This window comes from Haemorhous mexicanus, chromosome 34 (assembly GCF_027477595.1).
Source record: "Haemorhous mexicanus isolate bHaeMex1 chromosome 34, bHaeMex1.pri, whole genome shotgun sequence".
Taxonomy (NCBI): Eukaryota; Metazoa; Chordata; class Aves; order Passeriformes; family Fringillidae; genus Haemorhous; species Haemorhous mexicanus.
The window spans coordinates 1,570,229-1,597,875 of NC_082374.1; the positions used below are offsets into that span (position 1 = coordinate 1,570,229).

General features: G+C 54.5%; 2 protein-coding genes across 23 annotated transcripts in view; both read right to left on the reverse strand.

Moving 5' to 3' along the window:
• Window positions 1-15,527, reverse strand: part of LOC132340942 (A-kinase anchor protein 8-like) — a 41,243-nt gene extending 25,716 nt beyond the window's left edge. For 18 of the 22 annotated variants that reach the window (XR_009490048.1, XR_009490047.1, XR_009490038.1 and 15 more), the window contains exons 1-5: window positions 15,449-15,527; window positions 13,404-13,436; window positions 9,459-9,678; window positions 5,966-6,497; window positions 1,883-1,997 (exon numbers count right to left, since the gene is read on the reverse strand). Coding sequence is in view for 5 of the 22 variants with exons in the window: in XM_059872165.1 (XP_059728148.1) it covers window positions 1,883-1,997; window positions 5,966-6,497; window positions 9,459-9,678; window positions 13,404-13,436; window positions 15,449-15,458 (910 nt within the window). In the remaining 17 variants the exon portion in view is untranslated. Of the gene's footprint in view, window positions 1-1,882; window positions 1,998-5,965; window positions 6,498-7,873; window positions 7,929-8,646; window positions 8,701-9,020; window positions 9,076-9,166; window positions 9,221-9,458; window positions 9,679-13,403; window positions 13,437-15,448 lie in introns of those variants that run through there. The other 4 variants (XM_059872168.1, XM_059872169.1, XM_059872167.1 and 1 more) reach the window with 4 other exon arrangements.
• A 4,635-nt stretch (window positions 15,528-20,162) lies between these two features.
• LOC132340933 (protein Wiz-like) overlaps window positions 20,163-27,647 on the reverse strand; it is a 66,636-nt gene continuing 59,151 nt past the window's right edge. Inside the window, exons 10-11 of the mRNA XM_059872133.1 lie at window positions 23,355-23,547; window positions 20,163-20,457 (exon numbers count right to left, since the gene is read on the reverse strand). Coding sequence (XP_059728116.1) covers window positions 20,304-20,457; window positions 23,355-23,547 — 347 coding nt within the window. The 3' untranslated portion in view covers window positions 20,163-20,303. The remainder of the gene's footprint in view (window positions 20,458-23,354; window positions 23,548-27,647) is intronic.

A 27,647-nucleotide genomic window follows, 5' to 3' on the forward strand; every position in this document is an offset into this window, starting at 1 on the left:
CCGTGACCGCTGTCGGAGCTGGAGCTGTAGGAGCTGCAATCCCAGAATTCCCCCCCAAAATCAGGAATTAGATCCCAAACCCCCCCTGACCGTTGTCGGAGCTGCAATCCCAGAATTCCCAAAATCAGGAATGTGGGGTCAATCCCAAATCCCATCCCCCCTGACCGTTGTCGGAGCTGGAGCTGTCGGAGCTGCAATCCCAGAATTCCCAAACCAGGAATTTTTGATAAATCCCAAATCCCAACCCCCTGACCGTTGTCGGAGCTGGAGCTGTCGGAGCTGCAATCCCAGAATTCCCAAAACCAGGAATTAGATCCCAACCCCGCTGACCGTTGTCGGAGCTGGAGCTGTCGGAGCTGCAATCCCAGAATTCCCAAACCAGGAATTAGATCCCAACCCCCCCTGACCGTTGTCGGAGCTGCAATCCCAGAATTCCCAAAATCAGGAATTAGATCCCAAACCCCCCCTGACCGTTGTCGGAGCTGGAGCTGTCGGAGCTGCAATCCCAGAATTCCCAAACCAGGAATGTGGGGTCAATCCCAGATCCCAACCCCCCCTGACCGTTGTCGGAGCTGGAGCTGTTGGAGCTGCAATCCCAGAATTCCCAAAATCAGGAATTAGATCCCAAATCCCAAACCCCCCTGACCGTTGTCGGAGCTGCAATCCCAGAATTCCCAAAACCAGGAATTAGATCCCAGATCCCAACCCCCCCTGACCGTTGTCGGAGCTGGAGCTGTCGGAGCTGCAATCCCAGAATTCCCAAAACCAGGAATTAGATCCCAAACCCCCCCCTGACCGTTGTCGGAGCTGCAATCCCAGAATTCCCAAAACCAGTAATTCCCAGATCCCAACCCCCCTGACCGTTGTCGGAGCTGGAGCTGTCGGAGCTGCAATCCCAGAATTCCCAAAACCAGGAATTAGATCTCAGATCCCAAACCCCCCGCTGACCGTTGTCGGAGCTGGAGCTGTCGGAGCTGCAATCCCAGAATTCCCAAAACCAGGAATTTTTGATAAATCCCATCCCCCCTGACCGTTGTCGGAGCTGGAGCTGTCGGAGCTGCAATCCCAGAATTCCCAAAACCAGGAATTAGATCCCAGATCCCAAACCCCCCGCTGACCGTTGTCGGAGCTGGAGCTGTCGGAGCTGCAATCCCAGAATTCCCAAAATCAGGAATCCCAGATCCCAAACTCCCCCTGACCGTTGTCGGAGCTGGACTTGTCGGAGCTGCAATCCCAGAATTCCCAAACCAGGAATTTTTGATAAATCCCAAATCCCAAACCCCCTGACCGTTGTCGGAGCTGCAATCCCAGAATTCCCAAACCAGGAATGTGGAGTCAATCCCGGATCCCAACCCCCCTGACCGTTGTCGGAGCTGCAATCCCAGAATTCCCAAACCAGGAATTAGATCCCAACCCCCCTGACCGTTGTCGGAGCTGGAGCTGTCGGAGCTGCAATCCCAGAATTCCCAAAACCAGGAATTTTTGATAGATCCCAAACCCCCCCCTGACCGTTGTCGGAGCTGCAATCCCAGAATTCCCAAAACCAGGAATTAGATCCCAAACCCCCCGCTGACCGTTGTCAGAGCTGCAATCCCAGAATTCCCAAAACCAGGAATCCCATCCCCCCTGACCGTTGTCGGAGCTGGAGCTGTCGGAGCCGCAATCCCAGAATTCCCAAAACCAGGAATTTTTGATAAATCCCATCCCCCCCTGACCGTTGTCGGAGCTGGAGTTGTCGGAGCTGCAATCCCAGAATTCCCAAACCCAGGAATTTTTGATAAATCCCACCCCCCCTGACCGTTGTCGGAGCTGGAGTTGTCGGAGCTGCAATCCCAGAATTCCCAAACCCAGGAATTTTTGATAAATCCCAACCCCCCCTGACCGTTGTCGGAGCTGGAGTTGTCGGAGCCGTCGGTGCGCGCGTTCCTCTCCTCGGAGCCGCCCGGCTGCGGCCGCCGCCGCCCCAGAGAGTCCCGGCGGGGCCGCTTGCGCTGGGGCTGCGGGGAGAGAGCGGGACAGAGGGGGTGGGTGGGAAACTGGGGGGGAGATTGGGGAGGGGGATTGGGGGGAAATGGGGAGGGGGATTGGGGGGAATTGGGGGAGAGAGCAGGAGAGAGTGGGGGAAACTGGGGGGAAATTGGGGAGGGGGATTGGGGGAGAGAGCGGGAGAGAGGGGGTGGGAAACCGGGGGGAGAGATTGGGGAGGGGGATTGGGGGGAAATTGGGGAGTGGGATTGGGGGGGAAATGGGGGGGAAGTGGGGGGGGAGATTGGGGGGGAAATGGGGGAGAGAGCGGGAGAGAGGGGGTGGGAAACCGGGGGGGAATTGGGGAGGGGGATTGGGGGGAAATGGAGAGAGAGCGGGAGAGAGGGGGTGGGAAACTGGGGGGGAATTGGGGAGGGGGATTGGGGGAGAGAGCGGGAGAGAGTGGGTGGGTGGGAAACTGGGGGGGAGAGATTGGGGAGGGGGATTGGGGGGTGGGATTGGGGAGGGGAATTGGGGGGAATTGGGGGAGAGAGCAGAAGAGAGTGGGTGGGAAACTGGGGGGGAGATTGGGGAGGGGGATTGGGGAAATGGGGGAGAGAGCGGGAGAGAGGGGGTGGGAAACTGGGGGGGAATTGGGGAGGGGGATTGGGGGGGAAATGGGGGGAAATTGGGGGGGAAACTGGGGGAAATGGGGGGTGGGATTGGGGGGAAATTGGGGGTGGGATTGGGGGGGAAATGGGGAGAGAGAGGGAGAGAGTCGGGAAACTGGGGGAAATTGGGGGGTGGGATTGGGGAAATTGGGGGGAATTGGGGGGGAAATGGGGGGGAAGTGGGGGAAATTGGGGGGTGGGATTGGGGGGAAATGGGGGGAAATTGGGGGAAACTGGGGGGAACTGGGGGAAATTGGGGGGAATTGGGGGGGAAATGGGGGGAAATTGGGGAGAGAATGGGGGAATTTGGGGAAAAATGGGGGAAATTGGGGAAAATGGGGGGAATGGGGGAAATTGGGAGGAAATTGGGAGAAAAACTGGGAGAAAATTGGGAGAAAAATCAGGAGAAATTGGGGGAAAAACTGGGGGGAATTGAGGAAAATTTGGGGAAACCAGAGAAAAATTGGGGGAAATTGAGGAGAAATTGAGGAGAAATTGGAGAAAAATTAGGAGAAAATTGGGGGGAAATTGGGGAAAATTTGGGGGGAAAATTGGGGGGGAAATGGGAAAAAAATGGGGGGAATTTGGGGGGAAAATGGAGAAAACTTGGGAGATAATCAGGAGATAATCAGGAGAAAACTGGGACAAAACTGGGAGAAAATTGAGGAAAATGGGGGGAAAATGGGGGGAACATTGGGGGGAAATCAGAGAAAAATTGGGAGAAAATTGGGAGAAAATGGGGGAGAAATGAGGAAAAAAATGGGAGAAAATTGGGGGGAAATTGAGGAGAAATTGGAGAAAATTTGGGAGAAAATTGGGAGAAAATCAGGGAAAACTGGGGGGAAATTGGGGGAAACTTGGGGGAAAAACCATGGAAAAATCATGGAATTATCATGGAAAACCATGGGAAGACCACAGAAAAACCAGAGAATAATCATGGGAAAACCAGGAAAACTCATGGAAGACTCATGGAAACTCATGGAAACCACGGAGAAACCTCGGAAAATCATGGAAAACCATGGAAAAATCATGGAAAAACCATGGAAACTCATGGAAAACCAGAGAAACTCCTGGAAAACCAGAGAAAATCATGGAAAACTCATAGAAACCACGGAAAAACCTTGGAAAATCATGGAAAAATCATGGAAAGACCATGGAAACTCATGGAAAACCAGAGAAACTCATGGAAAACTCATGGAAACCACGGAAAAACCTCAGAAAATCATGGAAAAACCTCGGAAAATCATGGAAAAATCCTGTAAAAAACCATGGAAACTCATGGAAAACCAGAGAAACTCATGGAAAACCCATGGAAACCGCGGAAAAACCTCGGAAAACCATAGAAAAATCCTGAAAAAAACCTTGGAAACTCATGGAAAACCCATGGAAACCACAGAAAAACCTCAGAAAATCATGGAAAATCGTGGAAATCCACTGAAAAAATCCTGTAAAAACCATGGAAACTCATGGAAAGCCCATGGAAACCACGGAAAAACCTCGGAAAATCACAGAAAAACCTTGGATAATCATGGAAAACCAGAGAAACTCCTGGAAAACCCATGGAAATCCATGGAAAAACCTCAGAAAATCATGGAAAAACCATGGAAACTCGTGGAAAACCAGAGAAACTCATGGAAAACCCATGGAAACCACGGAAAAGCCTGTAAAATCATGGAAAGACATCGGAAAATCATGGAAAACCATGGAAAAATCCTGTAAAAACCATGGAAGCTCATGGAAAACCAGAGAAACTGATGGAAAACCCATGGAAACTCATGGAAAAACCTTGGAAAATGACAGAAAAGCCACAAAAAATCATGGAAAACCACGGTAAACTATGGAAAAGTCATGTAAAAACCATGGAAAAGTCATGTAAAACCCATGGAAACTCATGGAAAACCCATGGAAACTCATGGAAAGCCATGGAAACCACGGAAAAATCCTGTAAAACCCACGGAAACTCATGGAAAAGCACGGAAAACCATGGAAAAGTCATGGAAAACCATGGAAACTCATGGAAAACCAGAGAATATTATGGAAAACTCATGGAAAACCCATGGAAAACCACAGAAAAACCTCGGAAAATCATGGAAAAACCATGGAAAATCATGGAAAGATCCTGTAAAACCCACGGAAACTCACGGAAAACCAGAGAAACTCCTGGAAAACCACGGAAAACCATGGAAAAGTCATGGAAAAACCATGGAAACTCATGGAAAAGCATGGAAAACCATGGAAAACTCATGGAAAACCCATGGAAACTCATGAAAAACCCATGGAAAACCACAGAAAAACCTCAGAAAATCACGGAAAACCACGGAAAACCACAAAAAATCCCATAAAAACCACGGAAACTCATGAAAAACTCCTGTAAACCACAGAAAAATCTTGGAAAATCATGGAAAACTATGGAAAGCCATGGAAAAATAATGTAGAAACCATGAAAGCTGATGGAAAACCCATGGAAACCACGGAAAAACGTTGGAAAATCACGGAAAAACCGTGGAAAACCACGGAAAACCATGGAAAAGTTATGTAAAAACCATGGAAACTCATGGAAAAGGCATGGAAACCATGGAAAAACCTCGGAAAATCACGGAAAACTACGAAAAACCACAGAAAAATTCTGCAAAAAGCATGGAAACTCATGGAAAACCCATGGAAAACCACAGAAAACCATGGAAGAGTCATGTAGAAACCGTTCAAACTCATGGAAAACCCATGGAAACCACGGAAAAACCTCAGAAAATCATGGAAAAACCTCGGAAAATCACGGAAAATCATGGAAAACCACGGAAAACCATGGAAAAGTCATGTAAAACCCATGGAAACTCATGGAAAACCAGAGAAACTCATGGAAAACTCATGGAAAACCATGGAAACTCATGGAAAACCAGAGAAACTCATAGAAAACCATGGAAACCACGGAAAAACCTCGTAAAACCATGGAAAACCACTGAAAACCATGGAAAAATCATGGAAAAACCATGGAAAACCACGGAAAAGCATGGAAAACTCATGGAAAACCCATGGAAACTCACAGAAAACTCCTGAAAAGCACGGAAAAACCTCGGAATATCACGGAAAAACCATGGAAGACCATGGAAAATCATGGAAAACCACGGAAAACCATGGAAAAGTCATGTAAAAACCATGGAAACTCATGGAAAACCCATGGAAACTCATGAAAAAGCCATGGAAACCCACAGAAAAACCTCAGAAAATCATGGAAAACCACAGAAAATCACAGAAACTCCCGTAAACCCCAGGGAAACTCCCGGAAAAGCGGGGAAAGCCGGGAGGAAGGGCCGGCCCCCGGCCGCACTCACCCTGCAGTCGGCGTCCCAGAGCCTCCAGGGCCGGCGGAGCCTCTTGGGGCCGCGGGCGGCGCCGGGCTCGGGCAGGATGCGGGCCGAGAGCAGCGACGGGAGGCGCCGGGCGGGGCCGCGGGGCTCGGCCCAGCCCCCCCGCCAGGGCACGCCCGGGCACGGGCCCCGCTCCCGGCCCGCCCAGCCCGCCCGGAATCCGCCCGGGAAGTGCTGCTCCCGAGGGGGAGGGCGCCCGTAGAACTCGCTGGCGTCGGGCTCGGATTCGTTGGGATAATCGGGGTAATCGTTGGGGTAATCGTTGGGGTAATCGTTGGGGTAATCGTTGGGGTAATCGTTGGGATAATTGTTGGGGTAATTGTTGGGATAATCAGGGTAATCGTTGGAATAATCATTGGGATAATCCCCGGGATAATCGTTGGGATAATCGCCGGGATAATCGTTGGGATAATCGCCGGGGTAGTCGAAGGCGGCCCGGTACAGATCCCGGTGGTCGTTCAGCCGCGAGTCGCCGTAGGATTCGTAGGGATCGTACCTGAGGGGGGGAAATTTGGGAATTCTGGGACCTGAGGGGAAATTTGGGAATTCTGGTACCTGAGGGGAAATTTGGGAATTCTGGGACCTGAGAGGGGGAAATTTGGGAATTCTGGGATCTGAGAGGGGGAAATTTGGGAATTCTGGGATCTGAGGGGGGAAATTTGGGAATTCTGGGATCTGAGGGGGGAAATTTGGGAATTCTGGGACCTGAGAGGGGGAATTTGGGTATTCTGGGATCTGAGAGGGGAAATTTGGGAATTCTGGGATCTGAGGGGGAATTTGGGAATTCTGGTACCTGAGGGGAAATTTGGGAATTCTGGGATCTGAGGGGAGATTTGGGAATTCTGGGATCTGAGGGGAAATTGGGAATTCTGGGACCTGAGGGGAAATTTGGGAATTCTGGGACCTGAGGGGAGATTTGGGAATTTTGGGACCTGAGGGGGGAAATTTGGGAATTCTGGGACCTGAGAGGGGAAATTTGGGAATTCTGGGATCTGAGGGGGGGAAATTTGGGAATTCTGGGATCTGAGAGGAAAATTTGGGAATTCTGGGATCTGAGGGGAAAATTTGGGAATTCTGGGACCTGAGAGGGGAAATTTGGGAATTCTGGGCTTTTCCAAGGGGAAAAGGGAGCTGTGGGGGTTTTTGGGAATTCCCAAAGAAATGGTTCCAAGGGTTGGGGATTTCCAAGAGAAAAGGTCTGAGGGACTGGGATCTGACGGACTGGGATCTGAGGGACTGGGATCCCCTTTATTCCCAAGGAAATGGGGCCCGGGTGTTCCGGAGCCCCTTCTGCTCCTCCAATCCCACTCCCATTCCCAATCCCCCATTCCCATCCCAATCCCCCATTCCCTTTCCTATTCCCATCCCCAATCCCCCATTCCCATCCCCAATTCCCATCCCCAATCCCCCATTCCCTATCCCCCATTCCCAATCCCCCATCCCCAATCCCCCATTCCCATTCCCAATCCCCCATTCCCAATCCCCCATTCCCATTCCCAATCCCCCATTCCCAATCCCCCATTCCCAATCCCCCATTCCCATCCCCAATCCCCCATTCCCATTCCCAATCCCCCATTCCCAATCCCCCATTCCCAATCCCCCATTCCCAATCCCTCATTCCCATTCCCAATCCCCCATTCCCAATCCCCCATTCCCAATCCCCCATTCCCAATCCCTGCAGCCCCCCGTGCTTGGGGTGGATCCCAGCTCCCCCAATCCCAACCCCATTCCCAATCCCCCAATTCCCCATTTCCACATTCCCAATCCCCCACTCCCACATTCCCAATCCCCCATTCCCATATTCCCACATTTCTAATCCCATTCCCATTCCCAATCCTCCATTCCCAATCCCATTCCCAATCCCATTCCCACCTGTCGGGGGCACTCCCGTAGCCCCGTGCCTGCAGCCCCTCGTGCTCCATCCCGGCTCCCCCATTCCCAATCCCATTCCCAATCCCAATCCCATTCCCAATCCCACATTTCCAATCCCATTCCCACCTGTCGGGGGCGCTCCCGTAGCCCCGTCCCTGCAGCCCCTCGTGCTCCAGCCTGGCTCCCCCATTCCCAATCCCCCAATCCCAATCCCCCAATCCCATTCCCATTCCCATTCCCAATCCCATTCCCATTCCCATTCCCACCTGTCGGGGGCGCTCCCGTAGCCCTGTGCCTGCAGCCCCTCGTGCTCCATCCCGGCTCCCCCATTCCCAATCCCATTCCCATTCCCAATCCCCCATTCCCAATCCCCCATTCCCAATCCCCCATTCCCATTCCCAATCCCATTCCCATTCCCAATCCCATTCCCACCTGTCGGGGGCACTCCCGTAGCCCCATGCCTGCAGCCCCTCGTGCTCCATCCCGGCTCCCCCATTCACAATCCCAATCCCAATCCCAATCCCACATTCCCAATCCCAATCCCCCAATCCCAATCCCATTCCCATTCCCAATCCCCCATTCCCAATCCCCCATTCCCATCCCAATCCCATTCCCAATCCCATTCCCATTCCCACCTGTCGGGGGCGCTCCCATAGCCCCGTGCCTGCCGCCCCTCGTGCTCCATCCCGGCTCCCCCATTCCCAATCCCCCAATCCCAATCCCCCAATCCCATTCCCATTCCCATTCCCAATCCCACATTCCCACATTCCCACCTGTCGGGGGCGCTGCCGTAGCCCCGTCCCTGCAGCCCCTCGTGCTCCATCCCGGCTCCCAATCCCAATCCCCCATTCCCAATCCCATTCCCACCTGTCGGAGGCGCTCCCGTAGCCCCGTGCCTGCAGCCCCTCGTGCTCCATCCCGGCTCCCCCATTCCCAATCCCAATCCCCCATTCCCATCCCAATCCCATTCCCAATCCCAATCCCATTCCCATTCCCAATCCCCCAATCCCACATTCCCAATCCCACATTCCCAATCCCATTCCCACCTGTCGGGGGCGCTGCCGTAGCCCCGTCCCTGCAGCCCCTCGTGCTCCATCCCGGCTCCCCAATCCCAATCCCCCATTCCCATTCCCAATCCCATTCCCACCTGTCGGGGGCGCTGCCGTAGCCCCGTGCCTGCAGCCCCTCGTGCTCCATCCCGGCTCCCCCATTCCCAATCCCAATCCCACAGTCCCAATCCCCCATTCCCAATCCCAATCCCAATCCCAATCCCATTCCCAATCCCATTCCCACCTGTCGGGGGCGCTCCCGTAGCCCCGTGCCTGCAGCCCCTCGTGCTCCATCCCGGCTCCCCCATTCCCAATCCCAATCCCACAGTCCCAATCCCCCATTCCCAATCCCAATCCCAATCCCAATCCCACATTCCCAATCCCATTCCCACCTGTCGGGGGCGCTGCCGTAGCCCTGTGCCTGCAGCCCCTCGTGCTCCATCCCAGCTCCCCATTCCCATTCCCATTCCCATTCCCAATCCCCCATTCCCATCCCACATTCCCAATCCCAATCCCATTCCCAATCCCATTCCCACCTGTCGGGGGCGCTGCCGTAGCCCCGTGCCTGCAGCCCCTCGTGCTCCATCCCGGCTCCCGGCTCCTGCCGCTGCTTCCCGGCGCCGCTGCCGCCCCCGGGGGCGCCGTCGGGCTCGGAGCTGCCCGGCTCCCAGGAGCCGCCGCCGCCGGCGCCGCCCAGGCCCAAGGCCCCGGAGCCCTCCGGGCCGTAGCCGTAGCCGTAGCCATAGCCCTCGAACCCTGCGGGGATGCACCGCGATCCACACGGATCCAACGGGATCCACCCGGGATCCACACGGATCCACCGCGATCCACCCGGAATTCGGCATGCACCGCGATCCACCCGGATCCACGCGGATCCAACGGGATCCGGCATGCACCGCGATCCACCCGGATCCACCGGGATCCACCCGGAATCCGGCATGCACCACGATCCACACGGATCCACCCGGATCCACCGCGATCCACCCGCATCCACCCGCATCCACCGGGATCCACCTGGAATCCGGCATGCACCGCGATCCACCCGGATCCACACGGATCCACCGGGATCCACCGGGATCCACCCGGAATCCGGCATGCACCGCGATCCACCCGGATCCACCCGGAATTCGGCATGCACCGCAATCCACACGGATCCACCCGGATCCAACAGGATCCACCCGGAATCCGGCATGCACCGCGATCCACCCAGATCCACCCAGATCCACCCGGAATTCGGCATGCACCGCGATCCACCCGGATCCACGCGGATCCACCCGGAATTCGGCATGCACCACGATCCACCCGGATCCAACGGGATCCACCGGGATCCACCCGGAATTCGGCATGCACCGCGATCCACCCGGATCCACCCGGATCCAACGGGATCCACCCGGAATCCGGCATGCACCGCGATCCACCTGGATCCACCCGGATCCAATGGGATCCACCCGGAATTCGGCATGCACCGCGATCCACCAGGATCCACCCGGATCCACCCGGATCCACCCGGAATCCGGCATGCACCGCGATCCACCCGGATCCACCCAGATCCAACAGGATCCACCTGGAATTCGGCATGCACCGCGATCCACCCGGATCCACCGGGATCCACCCGGAATTCGGCATGCACCGCGATCCACCCGGATCCACCCGGATCCACCCGGAATTCGGCATGCACCGCGATCCACCCAGGGATCCAACGGGATCCACCCGGAATTCGGCATGCACCGCAATCCACCCGGATCCACCCGGAATTCGGCATGCACCGCGATCCACCCGGATCCACCCGGATCCACCGGGATCCACCCAGAATCCGGCATGCACCGCGATCCACCCGGATCCACCCGGATCCACCGGGATCCACCCGGAATTCAGCATTCACCGTGATCCACCCGGATCCACTGGGATCCACTGGGATCCACCCGGAATTCGGCATGCACCGCGATCCACCCGGATCCACTGGGATCCACCCGGAATTCGGCATGCACCGCGATCCACCCGGATCCACCGGGATCCACCGGGAATCCGGCATGCACCGCGATCCACCCGGATCCAACGGGATCCACCCGGAATCCGGCATGCACCGCGATCCACCTGGATCCACCCGGATCCAATGGGATCCACCCGGAATTCGGCATGCACCGCGATCCACCCGGAATTTGGGATTTACTGGGAATTACCAGGAATTTGGGATTCCCCGGTATCCACCAGGAATTCGGGATTTCCTGGGAATTATCAGGGATTTGGGATTCACCGGGATTCATCAGGAATTTGGGATTTACTGGGAATTATCAGGAATTTGGGATTTACTGGGATTCACCAGGAATTTGGGATTTACTGGGAATTATCAGCAATTCAGGATTCACCAAGAATTCAGGATTTACCGGGAATTATCAGGAATTTGGGATTCACCAGGATTCACCAGGAATTTGGGATTTACTGGGAATTATCAGAAATTCAGGATTCACCGGGATTTATCAGGAATTTGGGATTTACTGGGAATTATTAGGAACTTGGGATGCACTGGGATTCACCAGGAATTTGGGATTTACTAGGGATTATCAGGAATTCAGGATTCACTGGGATTCGTCCGGATTCACCGGGAATTCAGAATTTCTCAGGAATCTGGGGTCATTCCCATGGAATTTGGGATCATTCCTATGGACTTAGGTATCACTCCCATGGAATTTGGGATCATTCCCATGGAATCTGGGGTCATTCCCAGGAATTTGGGATCATTCCTATGGACTTAGGGATCACTCCCATGGAATTTGGGATCATTCCCATGGAATCTGGGGTCATTCCCATGGAATTTGGGGTCATTCCCAGGAATTTGGGATCAATCCTATGGACTTAAGGATCACTCCCATGGAATTTGGGGGCGTTCCCATGAAATCTGGGATCATTCCCATGGAATCTGGGGTCATTCCCAGGAATTTGGGGGCATTCCTATGGACTTAGGGATCAATCCCATGGAATTTAGGGGCGTTCCATGGAATTTGGGATCGTTCCCATGGAATCTGGGGTCGTTCCCATGGAATTTGGGGTCGTTCCCATGGAATCTGGGGTCGTTCCCATGGAATTTGGGGTCGTTCCCATGGAATCTGGGGTCGTTCCCAGGAATTTGGGATCATTCCTATGGACTTAGGGATCACTCCCATGGAATTTGGGGTCATTCCCATGGAATCTGGGATAATTCCCATGGAATTTGGGATCATTCCCATGGAATTTGGGGTCATCCCCATGGAATTTGGGGTCATCCCCATGGAATTTGGGGTCGTTCCCATGGAATCTGGGATCATTCCCACGGAATTTGGGATCATTCCCAGGAATTTGGGGGCATTGCTATGGATTTAGGGATCACTCCCATGGAATTTGGGGTCGTCCCCATGGAATTTGGGATCATTCCCAGGAATTTGGGATCACTCCCATGAGATCTGGGATCCTTCCCACGGAATTTGGGATCATTCCCAGGAATCTGGGATCATTCCCATGGAATCTGGGATCATTCCCATGGAATTTGGGATCACTCCCATGGAATTTGGGATTACTCCCATGGAATCTGGGGTCGTTCCCAAGGACTTTGGGATCATTCCCATGGAATTTGGGATCATTCCCATGAAATCTGGGATCATTCCCACGGAATTTGGGGTCATTCCCATAAAACCTGGGATCCTTCCCACGGAATCTGGGGTCATTCCCACGGAATCTGGGGTCATTCCCGGGAAATTTGGGATCATTCCCAGGAATTTGGGGGCATTCCTATGGACTTAGGGATCACTCCCATGGAATCTGGGGTCGTTCCCATGGAATTTGGGGGTGTTCCCATGGAATTTGGGGGCGTTCCCATGGAATCTGGGGTCGTTCCCATGGAATTTGGGGGTGTTCCCATGGAATTTGGGGGCGTTCCCATGGAATCTGGGGTCGTTCCCATGGAATCTGGGGTCGTTCCCATGAATCTGGGGTCGTTCCCATGGAATCTGGGGTCGTTCCCATGAATCTGGGGTCATTCCCATGGAATTTGGGATCGTTCCCATGGAATCTGGGGTCGTTCCCATGGAATTTGTGGTCGTTCCCATGGAATTTGGGGGCGTTCCCATGGAATTTGGGATCATTCCCATGGAATCTGGGGTCGTTCCCATGGAATCTGGGGTCATTCCCATGAAACCTGGGATCCTTCCCACGGAATTTGGGGTCGTTCCCATGGAATTTGGGGTCGTTCCCATGGAATCTGGGGTCGTTCCCATGGAATCTGGGGTCGTTCCCATGGAATCTGGGGTCGTTCCCACGGAATGGTGGAAGGGACCCCAAAAATCCCCAATTCTGAACTCAGAGCCGTTTCCCCCTTCCAAAAATTTGGATTTTTGGTTGGATCCGGCGGGAATTTGGGACTAAAATGGGGGAAGGGAGAGGTGGGAGCTTCCCAAGGGATCTGGGGATGGATCCAGAGGGATCCAGGGGGAGGGAATTCCCAGACTTGCCTCTGCTCGAGCCCGAATTCCAATCTCCGTACCCTAAAAAACAGCAAAATCCCAGTTAGGCTCCCAAAATCCCCCAAATTCCCCCCAAATCCGTTGGGAATCGGCCCCGGGAGCCCCAAATCCCGAATTTCCATCCAAGCCGGGAAGGATTCCCAGCCCTGAGGGTTTGGGGATTGTCAGGAAATGGAAATTCCTGCTGAGAAATTGGGGAAAAAAACAAGGGAGAAGTGGGAAAAATGGGGAAAAAAATTGGGAATGAATGGGGGGGAAATGGGGAAAAAATGGGGAAAAATGGGAGAGATGGGAAAATATGGGGAAAACCAGGGAAAAGCAGGAAAAAAAATGGGAAAGAATGAGAGAAAAATGGGGAAAACTGGGGGAAATGGGGAAAAAATTGGAAAAAATGGGAAAGAATGAGAGAAAAATGGGAAAAACTGGGGGAAATGGGGAAAAAATTGTAAAAAATGGGAAAAATGGGAGAAAAATGGGAGAAAAATGGGAGAAAAATGGGGGGGAAATGGGGGGGAAATGGGGGAAAAATGGGAGAAAAATGGGGGAAAAATGGGGGAAAAATGGGAAAACGAGAGGGAAGTGGGAAAGAACAAGAAAAAAAATGGGAAAAAATGGGGAAAATCAGGGGAAAAATGGGGAAAAAACGGGAGTTGGATCCCGTTCCTTCTGTTGCTGTCTGTCCTCATTCCCCGGTGTAATTTCGGCCCTAATTAGCGGCTCCTCATTAGCACAACAGCCCAATTAAGGGGTTTGGGCGCTCCTTCCCTGCCTCCGGGTGGGAATTCTCCGGGAATATTGCGGGAATCGCTGCCAGGTGTGGCCCAGGTGAGGGAACGGGACAGGATTCACGGGAAAACGGGGGAAAACCGGATAAAAACGGGGAAAAAATGGGATAAAAACGGGGGAAAATGGGATAAAAACCGGGAAAAAATGGGATAAAAACCGGGAAAAATGGGATTGAAACGGGGGAAAATGGGATTGAAACGGCTCGGGAGGGGTTGGGCCGGGAATAAACCCGGGCTGGGACGGAACCGGGAATTACCGGGACAGGCGAACGGGGCCGGCCTGGGAGAAAATCCCGGCTTTGGGATCAAATTCCCGGGAATTTGGGAATGCCCAAAGCGGGACCGGGAGACCCGAACGGAGCTGGATCAGGATCAAATCCCGGTTTTTGGATCAAATCCCGGGATTGGGATCGAACTCCCAGGAATTGGGGCTGTCCCGGTGCCGCTCGTGTCCCCCACGTTCCCGGTGCCCCCGGACGGGCCTTCCCGGACACCCCCGGTCCCTCAGGGACATCCCCGGCCCCGGTGTCCCCCCGGTTCCTCAGAGCCACCCCGGGTACCTCACGGTCACCCCCGGTCCCTCACAGACACCCCCGGTCCCTCACGTCCCTCCGGTGTCCCTCACGGCCACCCCCGGTCCCGGTGTCCCCCCCGATCCCTCACAGACACTCCCGGTGTCCCCCCCGATCCCTCACAGACACTCCCGGTGTCTCCCCCGGTCCCTCACGGACATCTCCGTGTCCCGGTGTCCCCCCGGTCCCTCAGAGAGCCACTCCGTTCCCAATCCCTCCGCTCTCCCCTCACGGCTCCCGCCGAGCCCCTCAGGGCTCCCGCCCCGCCCGCCGCCCCTCACTGACCCCGCCGCCCCTCACGGACCCGCCGCCCCTCACTGACCCCGCCGCCCCTCACGGTTCCACCGCCCCTCACGGACCCGCCGCCCCTCACGGATCCCGCCGCCCCTCACGGTTCCCGCCGCCCCTCACGGTTCCCGCCCCTCACCGACCCCAGCGGCCCCTCACGGTTCCATCGCCCCTCACGGTTCCCGCCGCCCCTCACGGTTCCCGCTCCTCACCGACCCCACCGAGTCCCTCACGGACCCGCCGCCCCTCACGGTTCCCGCTCCTCACCAACCCCAGCGAGCCCCTGGAGGATCCCGCCGCCCCTGACGGACCCCGCCGGCCCCTCCCGGTGCGGGCCGCTCCCGGTGCCCGCGGTCCCTCCCGTCCCGGTGCCGCCCCCTCCCCTCACCGTAGCTCATGATGGCGGCGCCTCCTCCCCTTTCCCGGGCGGTAACGGCGCCGCGCCGGCCCCGCCCCCTCGCGCTGATTGGCCGCGCCGCTCCGCCTCCCCCGCGCTGATTGGTCCGTGAGGCTCGCGCCTCCCATTGGCAGCCGGCCGCTGTCTTTCATCGCGATTCCCGCTCCGCGATTGGTTGAAATGAAAGTCTTCTTGATGAGGAGGCGTGGTTGCAGCAGCTCTGCTCTTCTATTGGTCAGCTGTGCCGGCATAGGACCTATCGCGTGATAGGCGCGCCTGTGGCCACGCCCCCCCACCGCAGCACCTGCAGCTATTCGCTGCCTCCTGTGAGGCCACGCCCCCTGGGGCGCCCTCACGTGGCCGCTCGCGGTGGCGCGGTGTCACCTGGGGTCACGTGCCTGTCACGTGTGGCGCGTGTCACGTGTGTGTCACGTGTTTGTCACGTGAGGCCGCGGGGACAGCGCCGGGGTCACCCGAGGGTGGCTCCGGTGTCCCCAAATCCCAAAGCACGACCCCAAATCCCCAATGTCCCAGTGTCCTCAATGTCCCCAAATCCCAAAGCACGACCCCAAATCCCCAGTGTCCCAGTGTCCTCAATGTCCCCAAATGTCCCCAATGTCCCAGTGTCCTCAATGTCCCCAAATCCCAAATAACGACCCCGAAATCCCCATCCCTGTGTCCCCAATGTCCCCAAATCCCCAATGTCCCAGTGTCCCCAATGTCCCAAATCCCAAATCCCGACCCCAAATCCCCATCCCAGTGTCCCAAATTCCAAATCCCGACCCCAAATCCCCATCCCAGTGTCCCAAATCCCAAATCCCGACCCCAAATCCCCATCCCAGTGTCCCAAATCCCAAATCCCGACCCCAAATCCCCATCCCAGTGTCCCAAATCCCCATCCCAGTGTCCCCAAATCCCAAATCCCGACCCCAAATCCCCATCCCAGTGTCCCAAATCCCCATCCCAGTGTCCCAAATCCCCATCCCAGTGTCCCAAATCCCAAATCCCGACCCCAAATCCCCATCCCAGTGTCCCAAATCCCCATCCCAGTGTCCCAAATCCCAAATCCCGACCCCAAATCCCCATCCCAGTGTCCCAAATCCCCATCCCAGTGTCCCCAAATCCCAAATCCCGACCCCAAATCCCCATCCCAGTGTCCCCAGATCTCCATCCCAAATCCCAAATTCCCATCCCTGTCCCCAAATCCCGGGACCCAAACCCATCCCCGACCCCTCCCCTCCTCCAATCCTCCCTGGAATTTTCCCAAATTTCCCTGGAATTCCCCCAAATTTCTTCCAAATTTCCCCCAAATCTCCCTGGATTTCCCCAAATTTCCCTCAAATTTCCCCAAATCCCTCTGCATTCACCCAACCCCCCCAAATTTCCCTGGAATCCCCCCAAATTTCCCCCAAATCCCTCTGGATTCCCCCAAATTTCCCTGGAATTCCACCAAATTTTCCCAAAATCCCTCTGGGTTTCCCTCAAATTCCCCCAAATCCCTCTGGATTCTCCCAAATGTCCCTGGATTCCCCCAAATTTCCCTGGAATTTCCCCAAATTTCCCCCAAATCTTTCTGGATTTCCCTCAAATTTCCCCAAATCTCCCTGGATTCACCTAAATTTCCCTCAAATTCCCCTAAATCCCTCTGGATTTCCCCAAATTTCTCCAGATTTCCCCAAATTTCCCTGGAATTCCCCAATTTTCCCTGGAATTTCCCCAAATTTCCCTGGAATTCCCCAATTTTCCCTGGAATTTCCCCAAATTTCCCTGGAATTTCCCCAAATTTCCCTGGAATTCCCCCAGATTCCCCCCAAATCCCTCTATAATTCCCCAATTTTCCCTGGAATTTCCCCAAATCTCCCTGGATTTCCCCAATTTTCCCTGGAATTTCCCAATTTTCCCTGGAATTTCCCCAAATTTCCCTGGAATTCCCCAATTTTCCCTGGAATTTCCCCAAATTTCCCTGGAATTCCCCCAGATTCCCCCCAAATCTCTCTATAATTCCCCAATTTTCCCTGGAATTTCCCCAAATCTCCCTGGATTTCCCCAAATTTCCCTGGAATTCCCCCAAATTTTGCCAAATTTTCCCCAAATCCCTCTGGAATTCCCCAATTTTCCCTGGAATTCCTCCAAATCTCACTGGATTTCTTCCAAATCTCTCTGGATTTTCCCCAAATTTCCCCAAATTTCCCTGGAATTTCCCCAAATTTCCCTGGAATTCCCCCAGATTCCCCCGCCCCTGGCAAGCAGAGGCTCCGTTTTTCCCGGGATTTCATCTCCAGAAGAATTTAAATTTAATCCATCGTCCCCCAGAGCCGGGTACAGGAATCGCCGGGAATGTCCCGAAAAACGGGGAAATAAAAAAAAAAAAAATTAAAAAAAAAAGGAAAAAAAACCCCAAAATTTTCTCCGCTAAAATTCCTTCCGAAATCCGGAAGTTTCGGGATTCCCAAATAAAAAGGGATTTTATTTTTGTCCTTTGCTTTCTACACAAATCTCGAGTTTAAAAAAGGGGGAAAAATGGGAATAAAACCAACCAAAAAAAAAAATAAAAAAAGGGAATTTGGGGAAAAAGCGGAGCCGAATCCTGCCAGAGTTTTGGGGATTCCCGCGGGATTTCCTCGGGAAAAGTGGGAATTTTGGGAACATGCAACCCCGGAACTGAGGGAATTCCGACATCTACGGGGCCACTAAAAATAAAATTAAAAAAAAAAAACCAAAAAAATCAGGAAAAAAACCCAAAAAATAAATCAGGAATTTACAAATGTGCTGAGGGTCCAAATGTACAAAATGCACAGCGCCTCCCCCGGGAATTCCTTCTGGGAATTCTGGGAATTCCCTCCCCGGGCACCGCCGGCTCTTTGGGATTAAAAAAGGGATTTGGGGTCGGGGAGGGCGGAATTCCCGCGGGAATGCTCCGTGTAGTGCTCGTGGCCCCCCCCAGAACGGAACCACCCGGAACCGGGGCTGAACTTCCCGGGATTTGGGGCAGAACCTCCCAGATTTGGGGCAGAACCGCCCGGGATTGGGGCAGAACTTCCCGGGATTGGGGCAGAACTTCCCAGAATTGGGGCAGAACCGCCCGGGATTGGGGCAGAACTTCCCAGGATTGGGGCAGAACCGCCCGGATTTGGGGCAGAACCGCCCGGAATCGGGGCAGAACTTCCCGGGATTGGGGCAGAACCGCCCGGGATTGGGGCAGAACTTCCCAGGATTGGGGCAGAACTTCCTGGGATTGGGGCAGAACCGCCCGGGATTGGGGCAGAACCGCCCGGGATTGGGGCAGAACCGCCCGAGATTGGGGCAGAAATTCCCAGGATTGGGGCAGAACTTCCCGGGATTGGGGCAGAACCGCCCGGGATTGGGGCAGAACCGCCCGGATTTGGGGCAGAACCGCCCGGGATTGGGGCAGAACCGCCCGGGATTGGGGCAGAACTTCCCGGGATTGGGGCAGAACTTCCCAGGATTGGGGCAGAACCGCCCGGGATTGAGGCAGAACCACCCGGATTTGGGGCAGAACTTCCCAGGCTTGGGGCAGAACCGCCCGGGATTGGGGCAGAACTTCCCGGGATTGGGGCAGAACTTCCCGGGATTGGGGCAGAACCGCCCGGGATTGGGGCAGAACCGCCCGGGATTGGGGCTGAACTTCCCAGGATTGGGGCAGAACCGCCCGGGATTGGGGCAGAACCGCCCGGGATTGGGGCAGAACTTCCCAGGATTGGGGCAGAACCGCCCGGGATTGGGGCAGCACCGCCCGGGATTGGGGCAGAACCGCCCGGGATTGGGGCAGAACCGCCCGGGATTGGGGCAGAACTTCCCGGGATTGGGGCAGAACCGCCCGGGATTGGGGCAGAACCGCCCGGGATTGGGGCAGAACCGCCCGGATTTGGGGCAGAACTTCCCAGGATTGGGGCAGAACCGCCCGGGATTGGGGCAGAACATCCCAGAATTGGGGCAGAACTTCCCGGGATTGGGGCAAAACCGCCCGGGATTGGGGCAGAACCGCCCGGGATTGGGGCAGAACTTCCCGGGATTGGGGCAGAACTTCCCGGGATTGGGGCAGAACCGCCCGGGATTGGGGCAGAACCGCCCAGGATTGGGGCAGAACTTCCCGGAATCGGGGCAGAACTTCCCGGATTTGGGGCAGAACTTCCCAGGATTGGGGCAGAACCGCCCGGGATTGGGGCAGAACCGCCCGGGATTGGGGCAGAACTTCCCGGGATTGGGGCAGAACCGCCCGGATTTGGGGCAGAACCGCCCGGGATTGGGGCAGAACTTCCCGGGATTGGGGCAGAACTTCCCGGGATTGGGGCAGAACTTCCCAAAATTGGGGCAGAACCGCCCGGGATTGGGGCAGAACTTCCCGGATTTGGGGCAGAACCGCCCGGATTTGGGGCAGAACTTCCCGGGATTGGGGCAGAACCGCCCGGGATTGGGGCAGAACCGCCCGGATTTGGGGCAGAACTTCCCGGGATTGGGGCAGAACTTCCCAAAATTGGGGCAGAACCGCCCGGGATTGGGGCAGAACCGCCCGGGATTGGGGCAAAACTTCCTGGGATTGGGGCAAAACGTTCCGGGATTGGGGCAGAACCGCCCGGGATTGGGGCAGAACTTCCCAGAATTGGGACAGAACCGCCCGGGATTGGGGCAGAACTTCCCAGATTTGGGGCAAAACTTCCCGGGATTGGGGCAAAACGTCCCGGGATTGGGGCAGAACCACCCGAGATCCCGCTGGAATCCCGCGAGTTCCGGAGGGCGGGGCAGAGTTTTTATTGGTTTTTTTTGTGGGGTTTTTTTTTTTTTTTTTTTTTTAATTCCCAGGGGATTTTTTTGGGAAGTGAAACTTTCAGGGAGCCTGGGCCAGGGCCGGGGGCTCCGGGGGGGCCTCGGCGCGGCACGGATCCGCCTTGGAGAAGTTCATGTCCAGGATGTGGCGCTGCAGGTGCCGCACCCACTCCTCCTGGATGGACAGCGGGCCCTGGAACTCCACCTCGCAGAACCTGCAGGGCAGGAACCCGGGGTGTCAGCCGGAATTCCGGGAATTCCGGGAATTCCTGGGGTTTGGGCAGGAATTCTCGGGTTTCGGGCAAGAATTCCTGGGTTTTGGGCAGGAATTCCCAGGTTTCAGGAGGAATTCCCAGAGGAACTCTCAGGTTTTTGGCAGGAATTCCCGGATTTTGGGAGGAATTCCTGGGTTTCAGAAGGAATTCCCGGATTTTGGGCAAGAATTCCTGGGTTTCAGGAGGAATTCCTGGGTTTCAGGAGAAAATCCCACGTTTTGGGCAAGAATTCCTAGATTTCAGGCACGGATTCCAAGTTTTGGGCAGGAATTCCTGGGTTTTGGGAGGAATTCCTGGGTTTCAGGCAAGAATTCCTGGGGTTTGGGCAGGAATTCCCAGGTTTCGGGCAGGAATTCCCAGGTTTCAGGAGGAATTCCTAGAGGAACTCCCGGGTTTTAGGCAGGAATTCCCGGATTTTGGGAGGAATTCCTGGGTTTCAGGAGGAATTCCCAGATTTTGGGAGGAATTCCCAGGTTTTGGGCAAGAATTCACATATTTCAGGAAGAATTCCCAGGTTTCAGCAGGAATTCCTGGGTTTTGGGCAGGAATTCCCGGGTTTTCAGCTGGAATTCCCGGGTTTCAGGAGGAATTCCCAGAGGAATTCCCGGGTTTTAGGCAGGAATTCCCGGATTTTGGGAGGAATTCCTGGAATTCAGGAGAAAATCCCACGTTTTGGGCAAGAATTCCTAGATTTCGGGCAGGGATTCCCAAGTTTTGGGCAGGAATTCCTGGGTTTTGGGAGGAATTCCTGGGTTTCAGGCAAGAATTCCTGGGTTTCGGGCAGGAATTCCCAGGTTTTCAGCTGGAATTCCCAGGTTTCAGGAGGAATTCCCAGAGGAATACCCAGGCTTTAGGCATGAATTCCAGGATTTTGGGAGGAATTCCTGGGTTTCAGAAGGAATTCCCGGATTTTGGGAGGAATTCCTGGGTTTCAGAAGAAATTCCCAGATTTTGGAAGGAATTCCCGGGTTTTGGGCAAGAATTCCTAGATTTCGGGCAGGAATTCCCAAGTTTTGAACGGGAATTCCCGGGTTTCAGGCTGGAATTCCCAGGTTTCAGGCAAGAATTCCTGGGTTTTGGGCAGGAATTCCCAGGTTTTCAGCTGGAATTCCCAGGTTTCAGGAGGAATTCCCAGAGGAACTCCCAGGTTTTAGGCAGGAATTCCCGGGTTTCAGGAGGAATTTCCACGTTTTAGGCAGGAATTCCCAGATTTTGGGCAGGAATTCCTGGGTTTCAGGAGGAATTCCCACATTTTGGGAGGAATTCCTGGGTTTCAGGAGGAATTCCCACATTTTGGGCAAGAATTCCCGGATTTCGGGCAGGAATTCCCAAGTTTTGGACGGAAATTCCCGGGTTTTGGGCAGGAATTCCCAGGTTTCAGGCAAGAATTCCCAGCTTTTGGGCAGGAATTCCCAGATTTTGGGAGGAATGCCCAGGTTTTGGGAGGAATTCCCACGTTTGGGGCAAGAATTCACAGATTTCAGGAAGAATTCCTAGGTTTCAGCAGGAATTCCCAGGTTTTGGGCAGGAATTCAGAGATTTCAGCAGAAATTCCTGGGATTTCAGCAGGAATTCCTGAGTTTTGGGAAGAATTCCTGGGTTTTGGGCAGGAATTCCCGGGTTTTGGGCAGAAATTCCCAGGTTTCGGGCAGGAATTCCCGGGTTTTGGGCAGGAATTCCCAGGTTTTGGGCAGGAATTCACAGATTTCAGCAGGAATTCCTGGGATTTCAGCAGGAATTCCTGAGTTTTGGGAAGAATTCCCGGGTTTTGGGCAGGAATTCCCAGGTTTTGGGCAGGAATTTCCGGGTTTTGGGCAGGAATTCCCGGGTTTTGGGCAGGAATTTCCGGGTTTTGGGCAGGAATTCCCAGGTTTCAGGCAGGAATTCCCAGGTTTTGGGCAGGAATTCCCGGGTTTTGGGCAGGAATTCCCAGGTTTTGGGCAGGAATTCACAGATTTCAGCAGAAATTCCTGGGTTTCAGCAGGAATTCCTGAGTTTTGGGAAGAATTCCTGGTTTTTGGGCAGGAATTCCCGGGTTTTGGGCAGGAATTTCCGGGTTTCTGGGATTGGGAATGGTAAAAGTGAGGCTGGGGAGGAGGGACGGGGGGGGAAATGGGGAAAAACCCCCCAAAAATGGGGAAAAAACCCAAAAAATGGGGAAAAAACCCAAAAAATGGGATGGGGGGGAAGGGAAAGGGGGGAAAAGGGGGGAAAACACCAAAAACAGGGATGGGGGAGCAGGAAAAGGAGGGAAAAGAGGGAAAAGCAGGGAGGGAAGAGCAGGGAAAGGGGAAATGGAGGAAAAAAGGGAAAACACCAAAAACAGGGATGGAGGAGCAGGAAAAGGAGGGAAAAGTGGGAAAAGCAGGGAGGGAAGAGCAGGGAAAGGGGGAAATGGAGGAAAAAATGGAAAACACCAAAAACAGGGATGGAGGAGCAGGAAAAGGAGGGAAAAGAGGGAAAACAAGGGAGGGAAGAGCAGGGAAAGGGGAAATGGAGGAAAAAAGGGAAAACACCAAAAACAGGGATGGGAGAGAAGGAATAGGGGGGAAAAGTGGGAAAAGCAGGGAGGGAAGAGCAGGGAAAGGGGAAAATGGAGGAAAAAAGGGAAAACACCAAAAACAGGGATGGGGAGCAGGAGAAGGAGGGAAAAGAGGGAAAAGCAGGGAGGGAAGAGCAGGAAAAGGGGGAAATGCAGGAAAAGGGGGAGGGAAAAAGAGCCCAAACCAGGGAGGGAAGAGCGGGAAAAATCGTGAAAAACGCCCCAAAAAGGGCTGGAAATTTGGGAAAATCCCCGAAAATCAGGAGAGAACCATCCCCCATCCCGTTTTTCCCACCTGCACTTGAGGGTGTAGATGTTGCCCACGAACTTGACCAGCGAGGTCTGCGGCGGGCGCGGCACCAGGGCGGGCACCGGGCGCACGCGCGGCGGCGGCCGCGGCTCCGGAAGCTTCCGCGGGAAGTCGGCGCCGGGCTCGGCCTCGCGGGGCAGCGGCGGCTCCAGGGGCCGCGCCTGGCGCCGCTCGAACTCTGGGAATTCGGGAATTCGGGAATGGAGGGGGGGTGTCCCCGTTCCCAAGCTGACATCCCCAGCCCCAGTCCAGCTCCCAGTCCTGTCCCCCGTTCCCATTCCCGTTCCCATTCCCCAGTCCCATTCCCATTCCCATTCCCAATTTCACATTCCCATTCCCAGTCCAGTTCCCATCCCCATTCCCAATTTCACATTCCCATCCCCAGCCCCAGTCCCATTCCCAGTCCAGTCCCCCGTTCCCATTCCCATTCCCCAGCCCCCATTCCCATTCCCAGTCCAGTCCCCCGTTCCCATTCCCAATTTCACATTCCCATTCTCATTCCTGTTCCCATTCCCAGTCCAGTCCCCATTCCCCATTCCCAATTTCACATTCCCATTCTCAATTCTGACCCCATTCCCAATCCTGTCCCCATTCCCATTCCCATTCCCAATTTCACATTCCCATTCTCATTCCTGTTCCCATTCCCAGTGCTGTCCCCCATTCCCATTCCCAATTTCACATTCCCATTCTCATTCCTGTCCCCATTCCCAGTGCTGTTCCCATACCCAATTTCACATTCCCATTCCCCAGTCCCATCCCAATCCCATTCTCATTCCCAATCCTGTCCCCATTCCCATTCCCCAGTCCCATTCCCAGTTCCCCAATCCTGTCTCCATTCCCAATTTCACATTCCCATTCCCATTCCTGTCCCCATTCCCATTCCCATTCCCCATTCCCAGTTTCCCAACCCTGTCCCCGTTCCCATTCCCATTCCCCAGCCCCCATTCCCATTCCCAGTCCAGTCCCCCGTTCCCATTCCCAATTTCACATTCCCATTCTCATTCCTGTTCCCATTCCCAGTCCAGTCCCCATTCCCCATTCCCAATTTCACATTCCCATTCTCAATTCTGACCCCATTCCCAATCCTGTCCCCATTCCCATTCCCATTCCCAATTTCACATTCCCATTCTCATTCCTGTTCCCATTCCCAGTGCTGTCCCCCATTCCCATTCCCAATTTCACATTCCCATTCTCATTCCTGTCCCCATTCCCAGTGCTGTTCCCATACCCAATTTCACATTCCCATTCCCCAGTCCCATCCCAATCCCATTCTCATTCCCAATCCTGTCCCCATTCCCATTCCCCAGTCCCATTCCCAGTTCCCCAATCCTGTCTCCATTCCCAATTTCACATTCCCATTCCCATTCCTGTCCCCATTCCCATTCCCATTCCCCATTCCCAGTTTCCCAACCCTGTCCCCGTTCCCAATTTGACATCCCCAGCCCCATTCCCATTCCCAGTCCAGTCCCCCGTTCCCATTCCCAATTTCACATTCCCATTCTCATTCCTGTTCCCATTCCCAGTCCAGTCCCCATTCCCCATTCCCAATTTCACATTCCCATTCTCAATTCTGACCCCATTCCCAATCCTGTCCCCATTCCCATTCCCATTCCCAATTTCACATTCCCATTCTCATTCCTGTTCCCATTCCCAGTGCTGTCCCCCAATCCCATTCCCAATTTCACATTCCCATTCTCATTCCTGTCCCCATTCCCAGTGCTGTTCCCATACCCAATTTCACATTCCCATTCCCCAGTCCCATCCCAATCCCATTCTCATTCCCAATCCTGTCCCCATTCCCATTCCCCAGTCCCATTCCCAGTTCCCCAATCCTGTCTCCATTCCCAATTTCACATTCCCATTCCCATTCCTGTCCCCATTCCCATTCCCATTCCCCATTCCCAGTTTCCCAACCCTGTCCCCGTTCCCAATTTGACATCCCCAGCCCCATTCCCATTCCCAGTCCAGCTCCCAATCCCATTCCCAATTTCACATTCCCATTCTCATTCCTGTCCCCATTCCCAATCCTGTTCCCATACCCAATTTCACATTCCTATTCCCCAGTCCCATCCCAATCCCATTCTCATTCCCAATCCTGTCCCCATTCCCATTCCCAATTTCACATTCCTATTCCCCAGTCCCATCCCGATCCCATTCCCATTCCCAATCCTGTCCCCATTCCCAGTTCCCCATTCCTGTCCCCATCCCCATTCCCATTCCCATTCCCATTCCCCATTCCCAGTTTCCCAACTCTGTCCCCGTTCCCAATTTGACATCCCCAGGCCCATTCCCATTCCCAGTCCAGTTCCCATTCCCATTCCCAATTTCACATTCCCATTCTCATTCCTGACCCCATTTCCCGGTTCTGTTTCCATTCCCCATTCCCAATTTCACATTCCCATTCTCATTCCTGTTCCCATTCCCAATCCTGTCCCCATTCCCATTCCCATTCCCATTCCCAGTTCCCCAATCCTGTCCCCATTCCCATTCCCATTCCCCATTCCCAGTTTCCCAACCCTGTCTCCGTTCCCAATTTGACATCCCCAGTCCGGTTCCCATTCCCATTCCCAATTTCACATTCCCATTCTCAATCCTGACCCCATTTCCCAATCCTGTTCCCATTCCCATTCCAAATTTCACATCCCCATTCCCATTCTCTTTCCTGTCCCCATTCCCATTCCCCGTTCCCAGTTTGACATCCCCATTCCCATTCCCATTCCCCAGTCCCATTCCCAGTTCCCCATTCCCGTTCCCATTCCCATTCCCATTCCCAGTTCCCCAATCCTGTCCCCAGTCCCATTCCCATTCCCCATTCCCAGTTTCCCAACCCTGTCCCCGTTCCCAATTTGACATCCCCAGCCCCATTCCCATTCCCAGTCCAGTTCCCATTCCCATTCCCAATTTCACATTCCCATTCTCAATCCTGACCCCATTTCCCAATCCTGTTCCCATTCCCATTCCCAATTTCACATCCCCATTCCCATTCTCATTCCTGTCCCCATTCCCATTCCCCGTTCCCAGTTTGACATCCCCATTCCCATCCCCAGTCCCATTCCCCAGTCCCATTCCCAGTTCCCCAATCCTGTCCCCATTCCCAACTTCACATCTCCAGCCCCATTCCCTATCCCAGTCCTGTTCCCATTCCCATTTCCAACTTCACATTCCTAATCCCCATTCCCATTCCCAGTCCTGTCCCCATTCCCAGTCCCATCCCTATTTCCCAGTTTCACAATCCCATTCCCAATCCCCATTCCCATTCCCAGTCCCGTCCCTATTTCCCAGTTTCACATCCCCATTCCCAATCCCATCCCCATTCCCATCCCAATCCCATCCCATTCCCAATCCCATCCCCATCCCCATTCTCATCCCCATTCCCATTCCTGTCCCCAATCCCATCCCCATTCCCATCCCAATCCCATCCCATTCCCAATCCCAATCCCATCCCCAAACCCATTCCCATCCCCATCCCCATCCCCATTCCCATCCCTATCCCCAATCCCATTCCCAATCCCATCCCCATCCCCAATCCCATCCCCATCCCCAATCCCATCCCCATTCCCATCCCCATTCCCATTTCCATTCCCAATCCCATTCCCAATCCCATCCCCAATCCCATCCCCATCCCCAGTCGCAATTCCCCATCCCCACTCCTGACCCCATTCCCAAATCCCATATCTCAGTCCCACTCCCATTCCCACCAGCATCCCCCAATCCCAAATCCCATTTTTCGCATTCCCAACCCCAATTTTCCCACCCCAAACCCCACAATTCCCATTTTTCCCATTCCCAACCCCAACTTTCCCCATCACTCACTGCTGAAGTTGCCCCTCTGCTCCTCCACCTTGACCACCCCCACACCATTCCACACCCCACAATTCCCATTTTTCCCATTCCCAAACCCCAATTTTGCCATCCCAAACCCCACAATTCCCATTTTTCCCACCCCAAACCCCACAATTCCCACAATTCCCATTCCCAAACCCCACCATTCCCATTCCCCATCACTCACTGCTGAAGTTGCCCCTCTGCTCCTCCACCTTGACCACTCGCACCCCAATCCCAAACCCCACAATTCCCACCCCAAACCCCACAATTCCCACCCCAAACCCCACAATTCCCATTCCCAAACCCCACAATTCCCATTTTTCCCATCACTCACTGCTGAAGTTGCCCCTCTGCTCCTCCACCTTGACCACTCCCACACCATTCCACACCCCACAATTCCCATTTTTCCCATTCCCAAACCCCAATTTTCCCACCCCAAACCCCACAATTCCC